The sequence below is a fragment of the Apodemus sylvaticus genome, chromosome 14 (assembly GCF_947179515.1).
Source record: "Apodemus sylvaticus chromosome 14, mApoSyl1.1, whole genome shotgun sequence".
In the NCBI taxonomy this organism is placed as follows: domain Eukaryota; kingdom Metazoa; phylum Chordata; class Mammalia; order Rodentia; family Muridae; genus Apodemus; species Apodemus sylvaticus.
Genome location: NC_067485.1, coordinates 54,736,666 through 54,754,835, shown reverse-complemented (window position 1 = coordinate 54,754,835; position 18,170 = coordinate 54,736,666). Strand labels below are relative to the sequence as shown.

Sequence of the window (18,170 nt, the reverse complement as noted above, 5' to 3'; positions counted from 1 at the left end):
TATGTAGTCCAGGTTGACTCTGACTTCAAGATTCTCCTGAGGCTCCTAAATGTTAAGACTTGCTGATATATATATTCATGAATATATAAGAATGTCCCATGAATGTCACTATTCTTCTCCAATAACCCTCGAGTCTGTGGATGTCATAGCTTCATGCTTGTTTCAGATTTTCATTTTTTTGTCATAAACATGCCTGAGAACTTTTCACTTCTAGTTCATTTTGTTTTGAAGCTCTCACTGTATAGCCTGAACTTCTCTGGAATATGTAATCTGGCTATCTCTGCCTCCCAGGCATGTGGTTATCACCTGTAAGGGACATTGAATATAGCTAATTTTGTATCAGAATTTAGTCTACTATACATCCAAAATTAGTTCACAGTTGACAAGGCTTTCACTCTGAAAAAGGGTTTCAAGAAAGAGCTACATTGTAAATCAGAAACAGATACATCCAACAAAAAAAACAAAAATGCCAAAAGAATACAGAAAGTATCAAGCTAGGTGATGTTTCCAGAGCTTGGGGTAATGCTGTGAAACTAGAGTGGTATTCTGCAAGACTGTGTCAGAAGGCTGTGTTCATGGGAACACTCAACTGCAAGGCTACACCTTCATCACTCACTGCACATTGGGGTATCAGCCATCTACTTATTTGTGTGGCAGTGGTATTCCAGAATGAAAATTAATGACAACGATGATGTGTTTATGGTGAAAATAGTTTTTGTTGAAATCAGTGAAATATAGTATACACACATACACACATATGTTTTACAATCTGAGGATGAACACAAGATGATTTTTATTTCTGCCACATGATATTAGTATAGTGTTTCCTTTTTGCATGTGTGTGTTTTACAAGTATATATGTGTTTTCCCCTCCCCCTCTCTGTGTGTGTCCTTATGCATGTGCATGTGTGTGTGCATGTAGTAGGTGGCTAGGGATCTGAACTTCACTCATCAATCTTAGCAAGTGTTTTACCCACTGAGCAATCCCCAGCCCCTGTGTACAGTGTTACTTAGGGCTGATGAGTATCAAATTCAATTTTGTAACTTAAATATAAGTAGTGCCTTATAGATGAAAGACATCGTATTAATAATCTAATAGAAAAGTAACTCTACAGGGAAAGATAAGTCAATAGAGAGGGCCAAACTATTCATGTAACCACCACAGTCACACATTAATGATAAAGATCCTTCTTGTTTATACACACATCTTTCTAATATTTGGATTTATATTCAATATTAAATGGCATATTGGAAGGACATGTGTTGCTCTGACCAAGTACTATTTATGTTTTTTCCTGCTCTTTGTACACCTTGGCACTAGCCAAAAGTAGTCTATTACAGAGAGAGTTACTAGCACGCATCTGGCTTCTATTCTATTCTGTATGCAACTCCAGTGTACCTACACTGCTTCACACAAAAATCCTGCATTTCCCTATAGGCTTTTTTGTTTTTTTTATTTTGTACCTGCCCAGAGTTGTTATTCTTTAGTATCCAGAGAAAAATACCAGAATTACTGGAGTCTACCATAGGAACCCAAACTGCACTGTTACCTAAAAAAAAAACCCACACCCGTTCATTTGATTTATTGTAAGATAAATCCAACCAAGGCCCTAGATATGTCTCAGATCAGACACATGCTATAAAACTCCTACTTAGCATGTTATAGCTATACTCTTTTATTGCTCCAGGCATAGAGTACAAACAGCCACGCTGTTCTGTTTGATCTGTGACCACTGGATGATCAGAGGGATCAGACAGTGGCTGGAGTTTAGTGTTCCAAAGTGACACTGCTACGGAGTAGAGCTGTGCTCACTGCAAGTCAAAGCAGAGCTCATTCTTCTGTCACTTTCACAATGGGAGAAAAGTGCTCTTACTGAAGCATCAGTTCACAGAGCAAATGCCAAAGCATGAAACAAAAACAGAGAAGAAAATGAGAATAAAAATTTGCTGAATAAAGATTCCTCCAAAGCAGGCCTGTGGACCCACTTAAGTTTTGCCATGCCCCCCCCCATCCCTACTCTCTACCCCAGCTATGACGAGAATAAAATACAACTGAAAGGTCAAAACCCGACTGTAGTCACCTTCCTAACTCCTCCACGGGTGACCTTTCACTGAGGATGACAGGACTCACAACTCCGTTAACCGGCACCGCAAGCCACCACCACATCCATTAGCCACACAAGTAGCCATAAATCAGCATTTGCTTCCATGAATAGGGTTTGGGCTCACCTTCTCCCACTGAGATATAGAAGGCTGGAGGACAAAGGCTTCTTGTGACCCAGAGGACCCAGTGCTCAGAACAGTGCCTGCTCACTAAAAACCAGTTCAGTGAAAAGCACCATGTCTCACGCCAGAACTGAATCCCTAGTCTACATATTTCAGATAGACTACATGCACAAGAAGCCAACTGTGATGCTGATAAAGATCATATTCGTCTCCTGTACACAGGATAATTTTAAGCCCACCACACACTCATAAATTTGATTGTAACTTTTGGTTTTAAAGTATCTACACAGCCGCCTCCTGAGCAGCCCAGTTATGAGCATGTGGTTTCTCCTCTGCCTGAGGCACATGTGCCATTATCATCGCTTTGGGAGAAAATGATGACGCTCTTACAGGTGTCTATTTACTCAAAGCACCTTTGCATAGCAGTCTTCAGACAACACACATGATTCAGCCCAGAGGAGAACCACATCATACTGACTACTTGTGTTGTAAATGTGACATATACAGTGATTTATTTTTAGCTTTTTCCCTGTGCTGAAGAGCCAGACAGAACAAGTCACAAATTGTCTGAATATCCAAAAAAATGAATTTTTTACCTCATTTTGGCTTAAGCCACAAGTGGGTTTTGCGGCTCCTCAGACCACACCTTTATCCTCATCCTCCCCTACAGGCTCACAGACATCGTTTAACTTTATTACTTTACTCTTGAAAAAGTCAGCTTTTACTAAAGATGAAATATACGTTGTATAGGACAGTGTAGTAAATGCCCTAGCATTTGGGTCTAACACTTCTTAAGAAATATTTTTAAATGCAGAAGGGAATTTAATAGAAACATCAGTGAGGTATCAGGGACTAAAATACGGCCTACAAATAACATGTTTACCCAAAGAAGGGAAAAATCAAGTATTTCTGATCAAGCCTCAAGGTTCTCCAATGCAGTATTTTTGAATGGCACCAACTTAGCTGAATCCGATTTCTTGAGCACTGGGTCTAAGAATAGTAAATTACGACACTATTAAGAAAAAGTATTCTGTATCTTCTCAGTGATATTTACCTAACACCCTCTTTGCCAAGGTCATTACTCCCCACAGCTTTGACAACATGGGTAAGAGTAAAAAAGGCACAACATTGTCTTCCCAACCTCCTGCACACGCCACCGAGGTGGAGGAAACATGTCTTCAGTGTGCAGTGAAGAAAGACAATAGTTAACAGAGAACAGAGTAGAATTCCCAAACCATACATCCATTACCCTGCACACATCACAGAGGTTGGAGAAATGTCTCCAGTGTGTAGTCATAAAGGAGAACAGAGTAGAATTTCTAAGCCATCCATCTATTACCAGGTGCTTCCCTCAGATGGTTGGCTGCTACATAGTTATTTCAGAGGCTGAGGCATCTAAGACTAAAACACCTCACATTTATTTTAAAGATACTTTCAGATAATACATCAGAATGGCTTTTTACTTAGTGCACAGCTCCCCTGTGTTGGGAGCAAGTCTGAGTCGTTGCAAGACTAGCAAAGCAGACAGGCTCTGCTCTTCAGATGAGGACACAGAGGACTGGGGAACAGCTGTTGACAGGCAGCCTACATGGTACTTGCAGAAGCTCCTTTTTTTCTTTTCCTTGTTCTCTGTTTCAGAGATGATCACATCCTCTCTATGAAATGGCCCTGGCACGGTGTGCTGTCTCTCACGAGCCCATTGCCACCTGATCCCTTGAAATTAACTCATATTTCAGATGCAGTGTATAGCAGAAGGTTTACATCAGGTTTGGGGGTACATTGTGCTAGGACTCTAAGTTACTAGGTTACCTGAGTGCAGATGTGAGGTTTTCCCACTTGTACCACTCTCTTGGTGCTTAAGGCTGTGAAACAAAAGGAACCTTTTACCTCTATTAGTTAACTATCTCAAGTATTTGGCTTCGATGATGGCAGACTAATGTGGTATCCTGCTTTTTTTTTCTCTATGAAAGGTCTGGGATGGCTGGTATACTCTGCCACAGAGTACTATATAATTGTACTCCACTGTCTCGATCCAATCCCTGTTGAGGAGCCCAGAGGTTGGCTGTCTCTTTTCCAGAATCATCTACTATCCTCAGCAGCTCTACACCTTGACTCTTTGCACTTTCCCTGACTTACTACATAGATTCAAGGCAAGCTCAAGTAACCCTTCCCTCTCAGCCCCTGGGTGATGCTTAGAGGAGAAGAGAACTGGCATGGGTTCCTTCTTCTTACTTCTAGAGCCCAAAGGAAAGGGCGAAGCAACCACGGCATGATAACTCCAAGAGTAATGCTTGGCCAGGAGGGAGGCAAGCCAGGACTGACACAGTCACATGGTTCTTCCCCCTTTACCACACTGCATGGCTCCTGGGCTGAGGAAGGGGTGGGGCGGGAAGGGGGAAGGATGCTCGGATGCTTGCAGCAAGATAAATGGGGAGAGAAGATGGTGGGTCTCCGGTAGCCTCCACTTAGGACCACAGGATCAGGCATAGCCCCTAGGTGCTGTGTGGACTGGAACTGAGGTCTATCAGCATGGTGGAAACTGTAACGTTTATGGAATTCCCCTTCCAGATAGATGTAGCTGAGACTACAGAAAGGTGGGCCTTACTAAGAAAGGAAACTCTGAATTCTTTGTATGCAATCCTGCATTTCTGATAAATAATGTCAGTATCTGCCAGGCTAATGATCAATTCTGGTGTCACTGGTAAGAGAAAACCATGCCGCTTCTCACAAATCACCCACCATCAGCCTCAGTGAGCATGTAACAAGCTTACAAAGGAGTTCTCCTTATGAAATTGGCCGATTCCTCACCCTTCCAATTATCCTCACTTCTCCCCAAACTGTCATCTTAAGTTTATAATGTAAGAATTAACAAGAGACACTGTGCTCCTCTACCCCCAAACTTTTGCAAAACTACTGGCTTCCATCCTGGAAGCTGACAGGGCTCTCGCCACATTTTAAAAGAAACGTAGTAAGCGACAAGAGCGAAGGAACAGAAGGTCACGGGAGGTCATGTCGGTGGAGGCTGCACAAGACACTGGCTGGAACGTTAATGTGCGCCAAGCCAACCCACACAGACATTATCTGCTTAGACTTCGAATTTTACAGCACTCAGGACTGAACCCGATGCTAGGCAAGAACTCTACTCCTTGGTCTCCCCATGTTTTAAAACGGTTTAAACCTGCTGGAACTCATTTCATGATGGTCGAACTGCTGTAGGTAGCTTACACCATGACTACTGCCTCAAAATGAACTGAAAAGAACATCATTAACAACTATGCAAGCATTCACTTACAAATAGCCAAATATTCACTATCAGATATTCAAATGCTCAGTAACAAATATTCAAATAGTCATTAAGAACTATGTTAAGGGGCCGGGCGGTGGTGGCGCACGCCTGTAATCCCAGCACTCTGGGAGGCAGAGGCAGGCGGATTTCTGAGTTCGAGGCCAGCCTGATCTACAGAGTGAGTTCCAGGACAGCCAGGGCTATACAGAGAAACCCTGTCTTGAAAAAACAAAAAAAAAAAAAAAAAAAAACCAAAAAAAAAAAAAAGAACTATGTTAAGATTTAATACTCTTGAAGCTTCTTGTGCTACAGTGAGTTTCCTAACCCTTCTGTACACAGAGGCTCCACAGCTCAGCAGGCTTCTCATAGTGTGTGCTTTCAATGCAGCAGATCAGTCACAAACACAGTCAGACAAACACTTCACCTCAGAGACTAAGAAAGGTGTTGAGGATGAAGGGAGTTTTAGCTTGAAAGCTTCAACTATGATAAACTTCAAATTGAAATCCTAGTATTTTTCTAATTTGCTCAGGATTACAAAGCAAGCACTTACCAACCAGGACAATGAGTCTGTATTTATCATGGGTCTGCCGCCGGTAGGGTGTCACCTCCTCGTATGTGGGCACATCCGCCATGTCATACTGCTCACTCTTTTTGCATTCATACATGGACTTATTTGTTTTCTTATCTTTTCTGCTAAGACGGAAACTTCTTCTAAAACCAGCTACAAAAAAAAAAAAAAAATACATGTATTTTTTTTTTTGTTTAGAAAACATTTAAGAGTATTTCAAGCTAAAAATTAAAATCCCCCCAAGCCAAATGTTAAAATCCTTCTGAACCAGTTCCACAAAATAAAATAAAATCCATGTATCCTGTAAATGTATAAAAGCATATTTGCTTCAAAAAGGATACTGACGGCTAGTGAGGCAGTGTCTACTGAGGCAGGTTCAATTGCGAGAACTGACTCAAGAGTTTGAGAGAGCTGACTTCCCCTCTCCCCTGACCTATACACACAGGCTACAGCATATGCACATGCACACATATCCACAGACACATGAAATAAACAAAATATAATAAAATTTAAAATAAAAATATTCAGTCTACCTTTAGAGCTTTTCTACAAGGTACAAACATATATATGAATTTTGGGGACTACATAGGAAGTCAATAATAATTCCCATTGGGTTTGGGAAAATAAAACAATTCAAAAGAAAGCTAATACTGAAGTAATACAGTCAGGGCTGAGAAGGAAGCACTTTGGACGAGTGCCTGCCTGGCGTGCAGGATGCCCGGCACAGCCCTGCGCTGTACACTGTAATCCCAGCATTTGGGGGGTAGAGGGTAGGAGGGGCACAAGTTCAGGGTCATCCTTGGCTACATAGTGAGTCTGAAGCCAGCCTGGGTTCCATGAAACCAAATCTTTAAAAAAGAAGTGTTAATGTGAAGTAAATATGAGTAAATATGGAATTTTCTGAGATGCTTTATGGAGTCAGAGTTTAATAAAATAAATCAGCAAATACATTTGCAATAGACAGTGAGATAAATATTCTAACAAGTAATTTTTTTCTATATTCTTTGTTTACATTCCAAATGATTTCCCCTTTCCCAGATCCCCCCTCCCCATATGTCCCATAAACCTTCTTCTCTCCATCCATTCTCCAATCACCTCCCTCCTTTTTCTCTGTCCTTATATTCCCCTCCAGTGCTAGGTCAATCCTTTCTAGGATCAGAACCCTCTCCATACTTCTTCATGGGAGTCATTTGTTATGCGATTTGTGCTTTGGGTATTCAGGGCTTCTGGGCTAATTAGTATCCACTTATCAGAGATTGCATTCCATGTGTATTCTTTTGTGGTTGGGTTACCTCACTTAGGATGATATTTTCCAGATCCAAACATTTGCCTAAAAATTTTGTGAATTCATTGTTTCTAATTGCTGAGTAGTATTCCATTGTGTAAATACACCACATTTTCTGTATCCATTCCTCCTTTGAGGGACATCTGGGTTCTTTCCAGCTTCTGGCTATTATAAATAAGGTTGCAATGAACATAATGGAGCATGTGTCCTTATTGCATGCAGGGGAATCCTCTGGGTATATGCCTAGAAGTGGTATAGCAGGGTCCTCCGGAAGTGTCATGTCCAGTTTTCTGAGGAACCGCCAGACTGATTTCCAAAGTGGTTGTACCATCTTACAGTCTCACCAGTAGTGGAGGAGTATTCCTCTTTCTCCACATCCTCGCCAACACCTGCTGTCTCCTGAGTTTTTGACCTTAGCCATTCTGACTGGTTTTTTTGTTTGTTTGTTTTTTGTTTTGTTTTGTTTTGGCTTGGTTTTTTTTTTTTTTTTTTTTTTTTTTTTTTTTTTTTTTTTTGGTTTTTTTGAGACAGGGTTTCTCTGTGTAGTCCTGACTGTCATGGAACTCACTCTGTAGACCAGGCTGGCCTCGAACTCAGAAATCCGCCTGCCTCTGCTTCCCAAGTGCTGGGATTACAGGCGTGAGCCACCACGCCCGGCCTAACAAGCAATTTTAAATCAGCAAAGATATTGCAAATAGATAATAAAATTCACTCTGTGACTCTCTAAGAATAACTGATTTTAAGGCAATCCTAGGTTAACTGAGAGTAAAGGTCTTCCTATGAGAAAAAGTCTCACCAGAACTCCTTCAGAGGCAAAGCAAGAGAGTGAACAGGACTAACAGCAAAACCGGCTAGTGTCACACAGGAAGAGTGAGATGCCAGTGAGGCACAGGGAAGCCAGCCACCCTGTCCCAGCAGAGAGAATCCAGCATCCTGTGAGCGGACAAGGCAAATGCTATTCAGGACCTTTTGCTCCTCTCTTCCCAGGACACTGAGAAACTGGTAAGAACCTGGACCTCCAGCATGCCACAGGGAACCCAGACGCCTACCATGTGCCCAGGGGTTAGCACAGTGGACTCAGACCAGAGCCTCCACCTAAACTGACACAGTCTTATCTGTCATCGATGATGGGATTTGCGACTGGTTATTCTGACTTAAAGAGTCAGGATGCTGGTGCCTCAGAGTTCCAATGACCCCAATCCCGTCACAGTTCTTTTCATTATGGAAGTCACTAGAAATTTTGCATACATGCATCATCCAACATAAATGAAGTCCAACAGGCTAAAATAGAGAAAATTCAGATCTGCAAACTATAACTAAGCCCTGATTTCTGAGAAACTGCTTCCCGAGTTGGATCTTTACAGCCCACTGACATTTTTATTCCCACTATCGACAGGAAACTGAAAGCCAGGGAAGAGGAAGGGCAAGCAGATGTATAAAGGTAAACCGTGGAAAGGATGGTGGTATGCTCCACGGGACAACTGGTACTGAAGAAATTATCAAACATCAGCAGCAACTGCAAATCCACTCTCACTCTGCTTCACCTTTGAAAATCTCAACCAAGAAAGCAGAACATATGGGGACTTTACACCAGACCTGAAGTCGGACAGATCTCTGTACAGAAAAGGTCTTAGAGCTAAGGGGAACAACAAAGGACATGGGCCAGTGACTGGTAACTTAGAATTCAGCCCCACCCTCAGCTTTTCAGAAGTACCTTGTTCCGGAATTACCTTGCCCCAAAACTCCTTTTACAAAACACAGGAAGAAAAGCGGTCAGGTGGCCACCATGTCCTGAAGAGCAGGAGATCCACAAAGACTGGAGATGGGAAGTGGAGAACACAGACTAGAAGTTCTGCCCTATCATGCCAGCCATGTGTCTCTGCAATTTCAAAAATCTTCTGGGGGGCTCATTTTCTGCAGTTTAAAACACTGATAAATACCAGCAGCTGAAGACAGGCCACTCGTGGCCATGGCCCACGGCAAAGACTCCTGCATGTCTCTTATACATCCACACTGCACTGTGTGACTCCCACTATCTGAGCGAGTCTTTAGGGAAGGCATGTGGATTCCCATGTACAGACTCTCAGAAAGGAGAACAGCACATCTGGAGGCTCATTAATCAATTTTAAATGGGCTTTTGTAAGAGGAGGAACCAGTAAATGAAAGCCAGACTTAAATATGTGGACTGGGTCTGGGGTGTCACTGTGCAGTACAGCATGTGGCTTCCAGGAGGCCTATGCTCCCTATCTCCTGTGCTATAATTCATAAACCAACAATTATTTTAAGTGCATATTGACTAGTCATTTTAAAGAAACACGCCAGAAAGGCAAAGTATGCAGTAACTATTCTTTCTTTACATTCTCCTCTAAGAATGCATGTAGTTTTTGTTGCCAAATTCAATTTTCAATAGCATCCGTCCCTCCAGTCTGATGATTTTTTTTAACTTCCTTACTTCTCCATATCATAAATGTATATGTATTATTCACAGATACTTTTATGTATACATACATGTATGCATATACATTCCTATGCACATTTATACACATAAACATGTAAAGAAAACAGGAAGGAAATTCTCAGCTCAGAATCAACAGTTAACAAAGCTTGAAATCTAACTTTGTTATTATGATCTTTGTTCAGGCAAAAATTAAACACACACACACACACACACCAACACACCTTCACACCCATACACACTCCCAAACACCCAAACCCAGATGATTTTTCTAGAATCTATTTGTCCATGGCTTGTGATTTCCATCCCCAGTTGGAAATGACTGGTGTGCTGTCAGCATCCCATGGCTGTGTCTCTAGAAGACTACATCCTATCTTTTAAAAGGAGGCATTGTTAAGAACTTTTTGACTTTGGATTTTTCTCAGTTCTCTTATTAAAAGGAACTTAAATACCATGAAGCTAAAATGAAAGGAAGCACAGAATCTCTTTAGATAAATGTTGGGGACGCAGCATCTAGTAAGTTACCAGTCAGGGTCAGTACCCTTGCTCAGCAGGGCGGCTCTGGAAGGAGAGAGAGAGAGAGGAACTCTCTCAAGGAATTCAGGGTAAAGGAACAGTTTTACACGAAATGTATTTTCCTTATAGTTCATATTTTGGTAATTTATAATGGGCTCAACATTTTAAGAGACAGGTTTGTTTCCAGGGAAGCGTATCCACAGCTGCTAGAAGTCTGTGTCTTTGAGAGGAACGGCGGGTTTTGTTACAGTAGGAAGGTGACATCAGAGTAGGACGCAGCTGCAGGACAGACACTTATCTAACACTTTACAGAAGTGACAATTCACAGTGACACGCCGATCTATCATCTGACTCCACAAGCTCTGCTTAAAGACATTAACCATGAAGGGGTGACTATAAAGAAAACTGCTTGTTCTCTGAAATGGCTACTAAATATCTCCGGTCCGCTGTATGTGTAACCTATGGTTTCATGAGGATTCAGTGTTGCAAGTGGGTTCTTCTAACAATCAGCCCTGTTGGCAACCTGTTCTTCCACAGCAGCTTCTCATCCAGTCTTTAAAACCGTTGGTAATGTGGCTGGGCTTTCGGGAGCGAATGGTTTTTTCATTATAGGTCTCTGCCTTCCGCCTTTCCTCTGCCACTGCTGCTGACCCACAGACCACTGATCAGGTTGAGTCAGCCCATCATCCTATCACACCAGTACAGGTCTGCAAGCAGGTGAGCCTGCTTCCCAAATGTGTTCACCATTCTCTCAACTCTGAACTAATTTTAAAGTGATCCTAAACTGCTGTTGGAATCTGTAACTTTGCTTTTGGTTTCTCCTACTGCTTTAAGAACTGCTCTTTTTAGGTCTGATATTCTCCTACATTCTTTTAAATTTTAAGAAGTGGGATGCATGGCTTTATACTTAATTTAAAAAAAAAAAACCCATGTGGAATCACTCAGGTGTAATCATGACATCAAGTTTGTGAAGTGTGGCTGTAACTTTCTATTTTTCTACATAATTAACCAATGGTTCTGAAAAACCCTAAAGAAGGACCCCTAAACAGTTTCACGTTCAGACACATGTGCAGAGGCTTTGAATTCTTTATGTCATACAGAAAAAAGGGCAGATTCTCGAGCCCAGCCGGACTCATTCTCTGGATTATATGAGCACCAAAACACACTTGCAACCGTGGCAGTAGATGGGTTTGCTGAGAGCTCACCAAGTGACAGGCGCTACCCAAAACACCTGGTGTGGGTCAGCTGTTTCAGTTTCCCCAGCAACTCTGGGAGGGGAGTTGAGTGTGGATGGCTATGAGAACAAGGAATTGCTGGAGTATGGCTTCCATGCTCCACAATGAAATGAGGTCACAATTCTACCCTGTGCTCACAGATGAGTGACAGGGACAATGATGAGCCCCTGCTACAATTTAACACAAAGAAACTATCAATGAAATGCAGCAGTTGTGTTCACAGATTAAAAGGTTTTTCCTAATAGAGAGGTTTTGGTTTTTTTCTTCATTTTCCTTGTTTATCAAATCAAGTAAGCATTTGTGCCTCTCTGTATTTAAGGTGAGTTGTAAAACACAAAACACTGGCCCCAAGAAGCTCCTCATCCTCTGTGACACTAAAGACGATTCTCACATACTTACAGTTTAGTGCTTTTACAACATGGGATCCTGACTAATATCTTGGGACTCTTTGAAAGATTTAGAATGCCTGATTTGACTTTTACCATATATGTATGTAAGTATGCATGTATGTATGTGTATATATGTGTGATATATATATATGTATATATATACATATATATGATATATATATGTATGTGATATATATATCACATAATGATATATATATATATATATATATATATCAGTTGTAATTTGGTCATTCTCAAAACTTGCACCCTACTGCATCTGTATAACACAGTAGCCACGAGTATCAAATTTAATGCCTGTATATGGAATTTAAGAAGCATTTGTGGTTAAAATAAGCTTTAGCACTCTAGGAAACAGCATATCTCTCTATTTTACAATTTCATACATCAATATAAATTTTAATAGTAAAAATATTTAGAAAAGAAACCAAATTATGCAGAAATATGGAAATAGTTAAGTGATAAAATAGTCTCTGGGAGAAATAGGACTGGAAACATTAAAACTGTAAAAGTATACAATATAATAATACTCAGAAGAAGCAGAGACGATACAATAATTGCACTTAACACAATGAGCTTTGTTTTTGCTGCTACAAAAAGTGCTGTGAATACAGAAACACAGAAGAAAACACATTAGAGAAAAACAATGCTGCTCTGGGCAGAGAGAGCTATGGCAACTACCTTGTTATTCAAACTTACTATATACTCTGACTTTACAATTTGACAGGAAAATGAAATTTCTTATAATATACAACCCCCCAATGACATCAGATTTAGACAGAAATAGCTGTGAGGCTCTCTTAACACAAGGCACAAGGTCCATTCTCTACTTCAGAAGGCAGATTCCAGGAAGCTATATTTTGAAATGATTTCATAAAACAGCAAGTTTCCATGTAAATGATAGTTGGAAATTGCCAAGAAATTCAAATACAAAGAAAACAACAAAGGTGAGCATAATGGAGCGTAAGACATAGACAGAGAACTAGCAAAACAAAAAAGAAAAAAGAAACAGAACAAACAGCCAAGAGAAAAGAAATACATTGTTTCAAAAGCTAAAACGGAAGAAAACAGCCCGACAGTTTATACACAATCACAAGCCACCACAGTCTTTTATGCCCACAAATAAATAACTTAAATGAAAAGTAAAAGTCCTAATTTTTCATAGGCTAGTGCCTTTTAGCATGAAGAGTCATTAAAATGTTAATTACACAATGAACTCAGAAGCCAGTCGAATGTGGGCACTATGGATGTGTACGCTGGCTTTCCGTTTATTCAGAGAAAATAAATTTCCAGCCTTCATGTGTCAAGCAGGATAGTTTTAATATCTCATTTCAATTATTTTACATAACCAATCACTGGTCGATAACATCAGACGCTCTGCAGTGCTAACATTTAAACAAGCTTTTCCAAGGTTTACATTTCACAGATGTTCAGTGTATGAAAAAAGAAGTCTTAAAAAAACTCCATGAATCCCAGCAGTACAAATATATCACAGGCACCTCTAAACTCGGAGACTTCTAGAAGGATCACTCTCGGCCTTCTAATGTATAAGAACGTATTGTAATACAGACACAGTCAAAACAAATGTTCAATTTTTCCTAAAAGAAGCCTAAAATTAAACACTTTATAGCTTTTATCTCTCTTTTAAATATACTGAAATAAGGTCCCATTTTTATAAACTGGGAGGACTGACAAAAACATCTTATGAAAACAAATTTTTTTTTGCATCTTAAAAATCAGAATGATTTAACCATGCAAATATTTACCTAATATCTAAATTATAAGAGTAAATTTTACTATAAAGGGGTGCTTAAAGAAGATTTTTTAAACCCCATGGAGAACTAATAAAGACTAAGCAGCTGGAAATTATATAATATTAGGTTCTTGACAAGGAAACAGAGTGCTTCTTCAAAAACACTCAGATCATACGTCTGGTGGTCCCTTTAGCAAATCAACACAGGCATGGGTGATAGTGCATCAGAGGGACTGTTTCATTCAGTATCACCGATAAAAAGAGGTTCATATGGTCACATGACTTTAGTTAGTAGTTCATACTGAATTAGTGCTGGGTAGCGCGAGCCAATCAAACATTATTCCAGAGACAATGAATGCAGCTAAGCACTTCTTGGTGGGCGGAAGTGTGAATTGTAGCAGGGATGGGGGTGGGGGGTGAAAGAGAAGGCTAGAACTACAGACATAAGATCTAAAGAGCTGGGATTTGTAAGTCCTCCAGCCATCTCATGCTGCAGGGAAAACTCACCAAAGACAGAACAGTGTCACAATAATACTAAGCAATACATATATACATATCGCACAGAGGGTGGGAGGGGAAGGTTTTAAACAAATTACCAGAAAACCCACCTCTAACATGTTACAGGTTCAGTCTCCTTTGTGACGAGCTACACTCACATCTACAAAGAGCCTTGAGCCACACAGCTCGTTTCAAGCTAAAAATAAAACAGAAACTCAAAGTCCCCAACACAGCCTTGAAAACTAAACGAAGATATGAAGTGCAATTTCCAAGGGAAAAATAACTTCTACTTTAAGATTTCCCAATCATATAACATCCCAAATGTATTCATCAGAAAAACAACTGGAAGTATACCAAACATCAACAACACAACACACATACGAATGAATGAACGAACACACACACACACACACACACACACACACACACACACACACGGGGGGGGGGGGGGGGGGGGGGGGGGGGGGTTGGGGGAGGGGGGGAGGTTGTATGAGACTTTAACTTTCCATTAAGCAGTTAATAAAGAAATGAGTTCTTACTTATACTTTCAAATTTATGTCAAAATGCAGTATACACATATAAAACTGTAGCTCTGGGCAGAGGGAAAAATTGGACTTGAAACTTCAGTAATTTTTTTCTTAGCTTGAGACTATCCTTACAGCCTACAATGCTCTGAGCAGAAATAGTTTCTGTCAGGAAACAAATATTTCCAAGCAGGAGTCCAGACGTGTTGAGATTCTGCAGAGGTCTTTTCTGCTCAAAAAAGAACCTGTATTACTTTTGAAAAAAAAATGCTTCTAAATATTCTCTTTGTACAAATTCTATCTCATGGAAAATATCGACATGGTGTATTTAAACTCAGCTGCACACCCTCTCAGAGCTCTTTAATAAGTGAGCAGACTACTTGAATAAATGGGAATTTTGACTAGATTTATAAAATCAGTTGTGCTCTTAAACACAAGAGAACCACTGGAGAGAAATAAGAACCAGCCCTAAGAAAAGCACATAGAAGTACACATATAAAGTTGTGGTTTCATTATTTAACATTAGGCTCAATCCTTTGGTTAAATAGAAAGGACAGTGTAGGTCCCCAAACAGATCTTGTTTTAAAAGAATGTAGTGTTTGCCCCAGCAAGGACAGAAGGACCAACAATTCAATTCTTCAGGAAATCATTTGCAGCAAAGTATTAGAAAGCACATGCTTGGAACACAGCACCTCCTGATTGGTTATAACAAGATTCCTGTAAGGAATTAGCTAGAGGAAAATATTAAAAAGGTATCAATGTTAGAAAATTGCTTCATACTGATTATTTGGGGCTAAAGCAAGGAGAGAAATAGGTTTTTAAAGCTCTTCTGCTAGGGAATGAGTACAAAAGCCCAAACACACATCAGTTTCCACTCACCAAAGCAAAAGAACTTTCCAGACCTCCAATGCTAGTCATCCATGTAAATATGCAGGAAACACACATGTTTGCCATGCACCAACCAATGACAATCTCTATATGTAGCTCAGACAGAAGCAGGGTGTATAAACATATACACCAAGTCTCTATCAATGGTAATATTCAATATGGGAAGTTCCTGACTTAAAGGTAACACTTAAAATGTGTTAACTTACCTTTTCTCTTTACAGTATCCTATAAATTTCTCTTCATGTAATTATAAAACTCTATACAGACTACAGTTTACACGGATTGTACAGCCAACTGGCTTCTTCCTGCTTTACAATAAAATGGCCAGATCTTTTTCACTGATGACTATGCTGACCTTTAAGAAACTGTTTCCATGCCAGTCAGAATCAAACCACACAGTAAACCCTATCAGCAAAGCTTCAGGTAATGCAGGAAAGTTCAAGTGTGTGGATGGATGACACCTGTAATCCCAGCACTGAGACTGAAGCCAGAGGTCAGAAGAGAGTGACCGCTCTGGAGCTGAAGTTACAGCTGCTTGTGAGCTACCCAATGTGGGTGCTAGGAACAGAAGCTGTGTCTTCTCTAAGAGGAGCATGCGCTCAACTGCTAAACCCTCTCTCCAGCCTGTTTTCAGAAAGCTAATCCTGTTGCAGGATTAGGGATCACACTCAGACACCGTTTCATGCTTGATTTTCCTGTACGTCGAAAAACATGAAAATAACTAAGTATCTTCCCAGGGTTGTGACAATGCACAAAGCTATGATCCTGTGTAGGAATCAAAGACATCCAGGGATATCCTTTCTGCAAGGCTGAGAACTGCTTTTTCTCCTCCTTTGGATATGGAAGTAGGAGACAGAGAAGAAGGTCCTAAAACAAGCTACAGCCTTGGGGCCTCTACTAATTCATTGTTGGAAAAGGTCAGACAGAAAGACCAAATTCTTAGGTGCTCTTCCAGAGACGTCTCAGGGCCAGATAAATGTGTAATGTGGAAAGAACGGACGTAAACCCATCCTGAGCAAGCCAAGGCTCTTTCAGACAAATGAACCACAGTGCATCTGGGGAAGTAGCCTTATGTGCAACGACAGGCTTATCACAGAAAGTCTCGATCCCTTAAAGATACACACAAATGACTGAAACGCTGAGTTCCAGCCGTTCCAACAGGTCATTGGACCATCTAGATTAGAGAAACAGTGGACAGGAAAAAAAATAGATCAATTCTGCAAAGAGGATTTTTCTCTTCAAAGCAGCAATTACCACAGACAGACCTAAAGTCTTCGAAAAGCCAAGGGGTGAAACTCATAACTATAATCTAGTACTCAGGCTGAGGCAGGCCTGAGAGAGCCTCTCTAAAGAGCATGACCCCACCTCAAAAAGCCAAAGGGGGAGGGTGTGGGAAGAGGGATGGAGAAACGGAACAGCAAATAAGAGCACTGGATGCTCTTTCAGGGGACCCTTGTTCCGTTCCCAACATCCACATAGCAGATCACAAGCTTCTGTAACTCTAGTTCACAGGGATCTGCTTCCCTCTTCTGGCCCCTAAGGACACTGCATGTACATACATACACATAAAATAAAAGCTAAAACATTTTTTACGCAAAAAAAAAAAAAAAGAAAGAAAAAAATTTATCACATAGCGCAGAAGGTAACAGCTTTTCCTCCCTACGTTGTTCCAATATTTGGCCAAGATTATTGCAGAAATTCCTCTTGGTACAAAATAATTATACTCAAAATCTTGGAAGTAGTAAAACAATGCTGTGTGGGTGAGCAGTCTCTGCTTAACTGAACGAAGACCAAGGAGCATTCCCAGTGGGTGTCTGAGACTCCCTGTATCCCGGTCTGTTGGTATGTTTTTTATTGTGACAGTGCACACGTATTCCATCGCAGCTAACCAGTCTCTGTCCATTCCCACTCCTCTTCCCTATTTCTGGGCAGCCCTACCATCCTTGAATCTTTGTCTTTCCTGGTTTCAACCCTGCTTGCCTTGGGCTTGTTGGCACCTGGACCAACACTTTCTCCTCTGGTTGTGTTATTCACCGTTTTAATAGCGTCTGATGTCCAAAACTGCAAAAACATGGCCTTGACTCCAGCTCCTCACACATCTCTCCCACTGTCAATTCCACATGGATGTCATCGACACACTGTGCCCGAACAGAACCCCCCAGTCAGCCATCTCCTGCCATCTTTGCTATCTCAGTAAACATTTAACTCCATTGTTGGAGTTACAGTGACCCCAATCATGTACTCACGCCCAGCATGTCCATTATCTGGTCTTCTCTCTACCTGCACTGGAAATGTCTTTATTTAAGACAGGTCATTCCCTACCTGAACTACTACTTCAGTGTCTTTCTGCTTCTGCATGGCCCCCTTTGAGATTCTCAACCCCTCAGCCAGTGTGACCCTTAAGCATACAACTCAAGTCATGTTTCTGCCTTGCTCAGGGCCTGCCGAGAATTTCCCGTCTTCTATTAAGACACAGCTAAGTGCTTGCCCCACTTGGCATGCCCTCGCACAGACTTCAGTTCCTGTCCC

At 40.9% G+C, this 18,170-nt stretch overlaps 1 protein-coding gene across 3 annotated transcripts in view; it reads right to left on the bottom strand.

The window, feature by feature from the left end:
- The window catches only part of Mpp7 (MAGUK p55 scaffold protein 7), a 225,124-nt gene that overhangs the window by 27,839 nt on the left and 179,115 nt on the right, over nucleotides 1-18,170 (bottom strand). For all 3 annotated transcript variants that reach the window (XM_052157097.1, XM_052157098.1, XM_052157099.1), the window contains one exon: nucleotides 6,063-6,233. In XM_052157097.1, coding sequence (XP_052013057.1) covers nucleotides 6,063-6,233 — 171 coding nt within the window. The remainder of the gene's footprint in view (nucleotides 1-6,062; nucleotides 6,234-18,170) is intronic.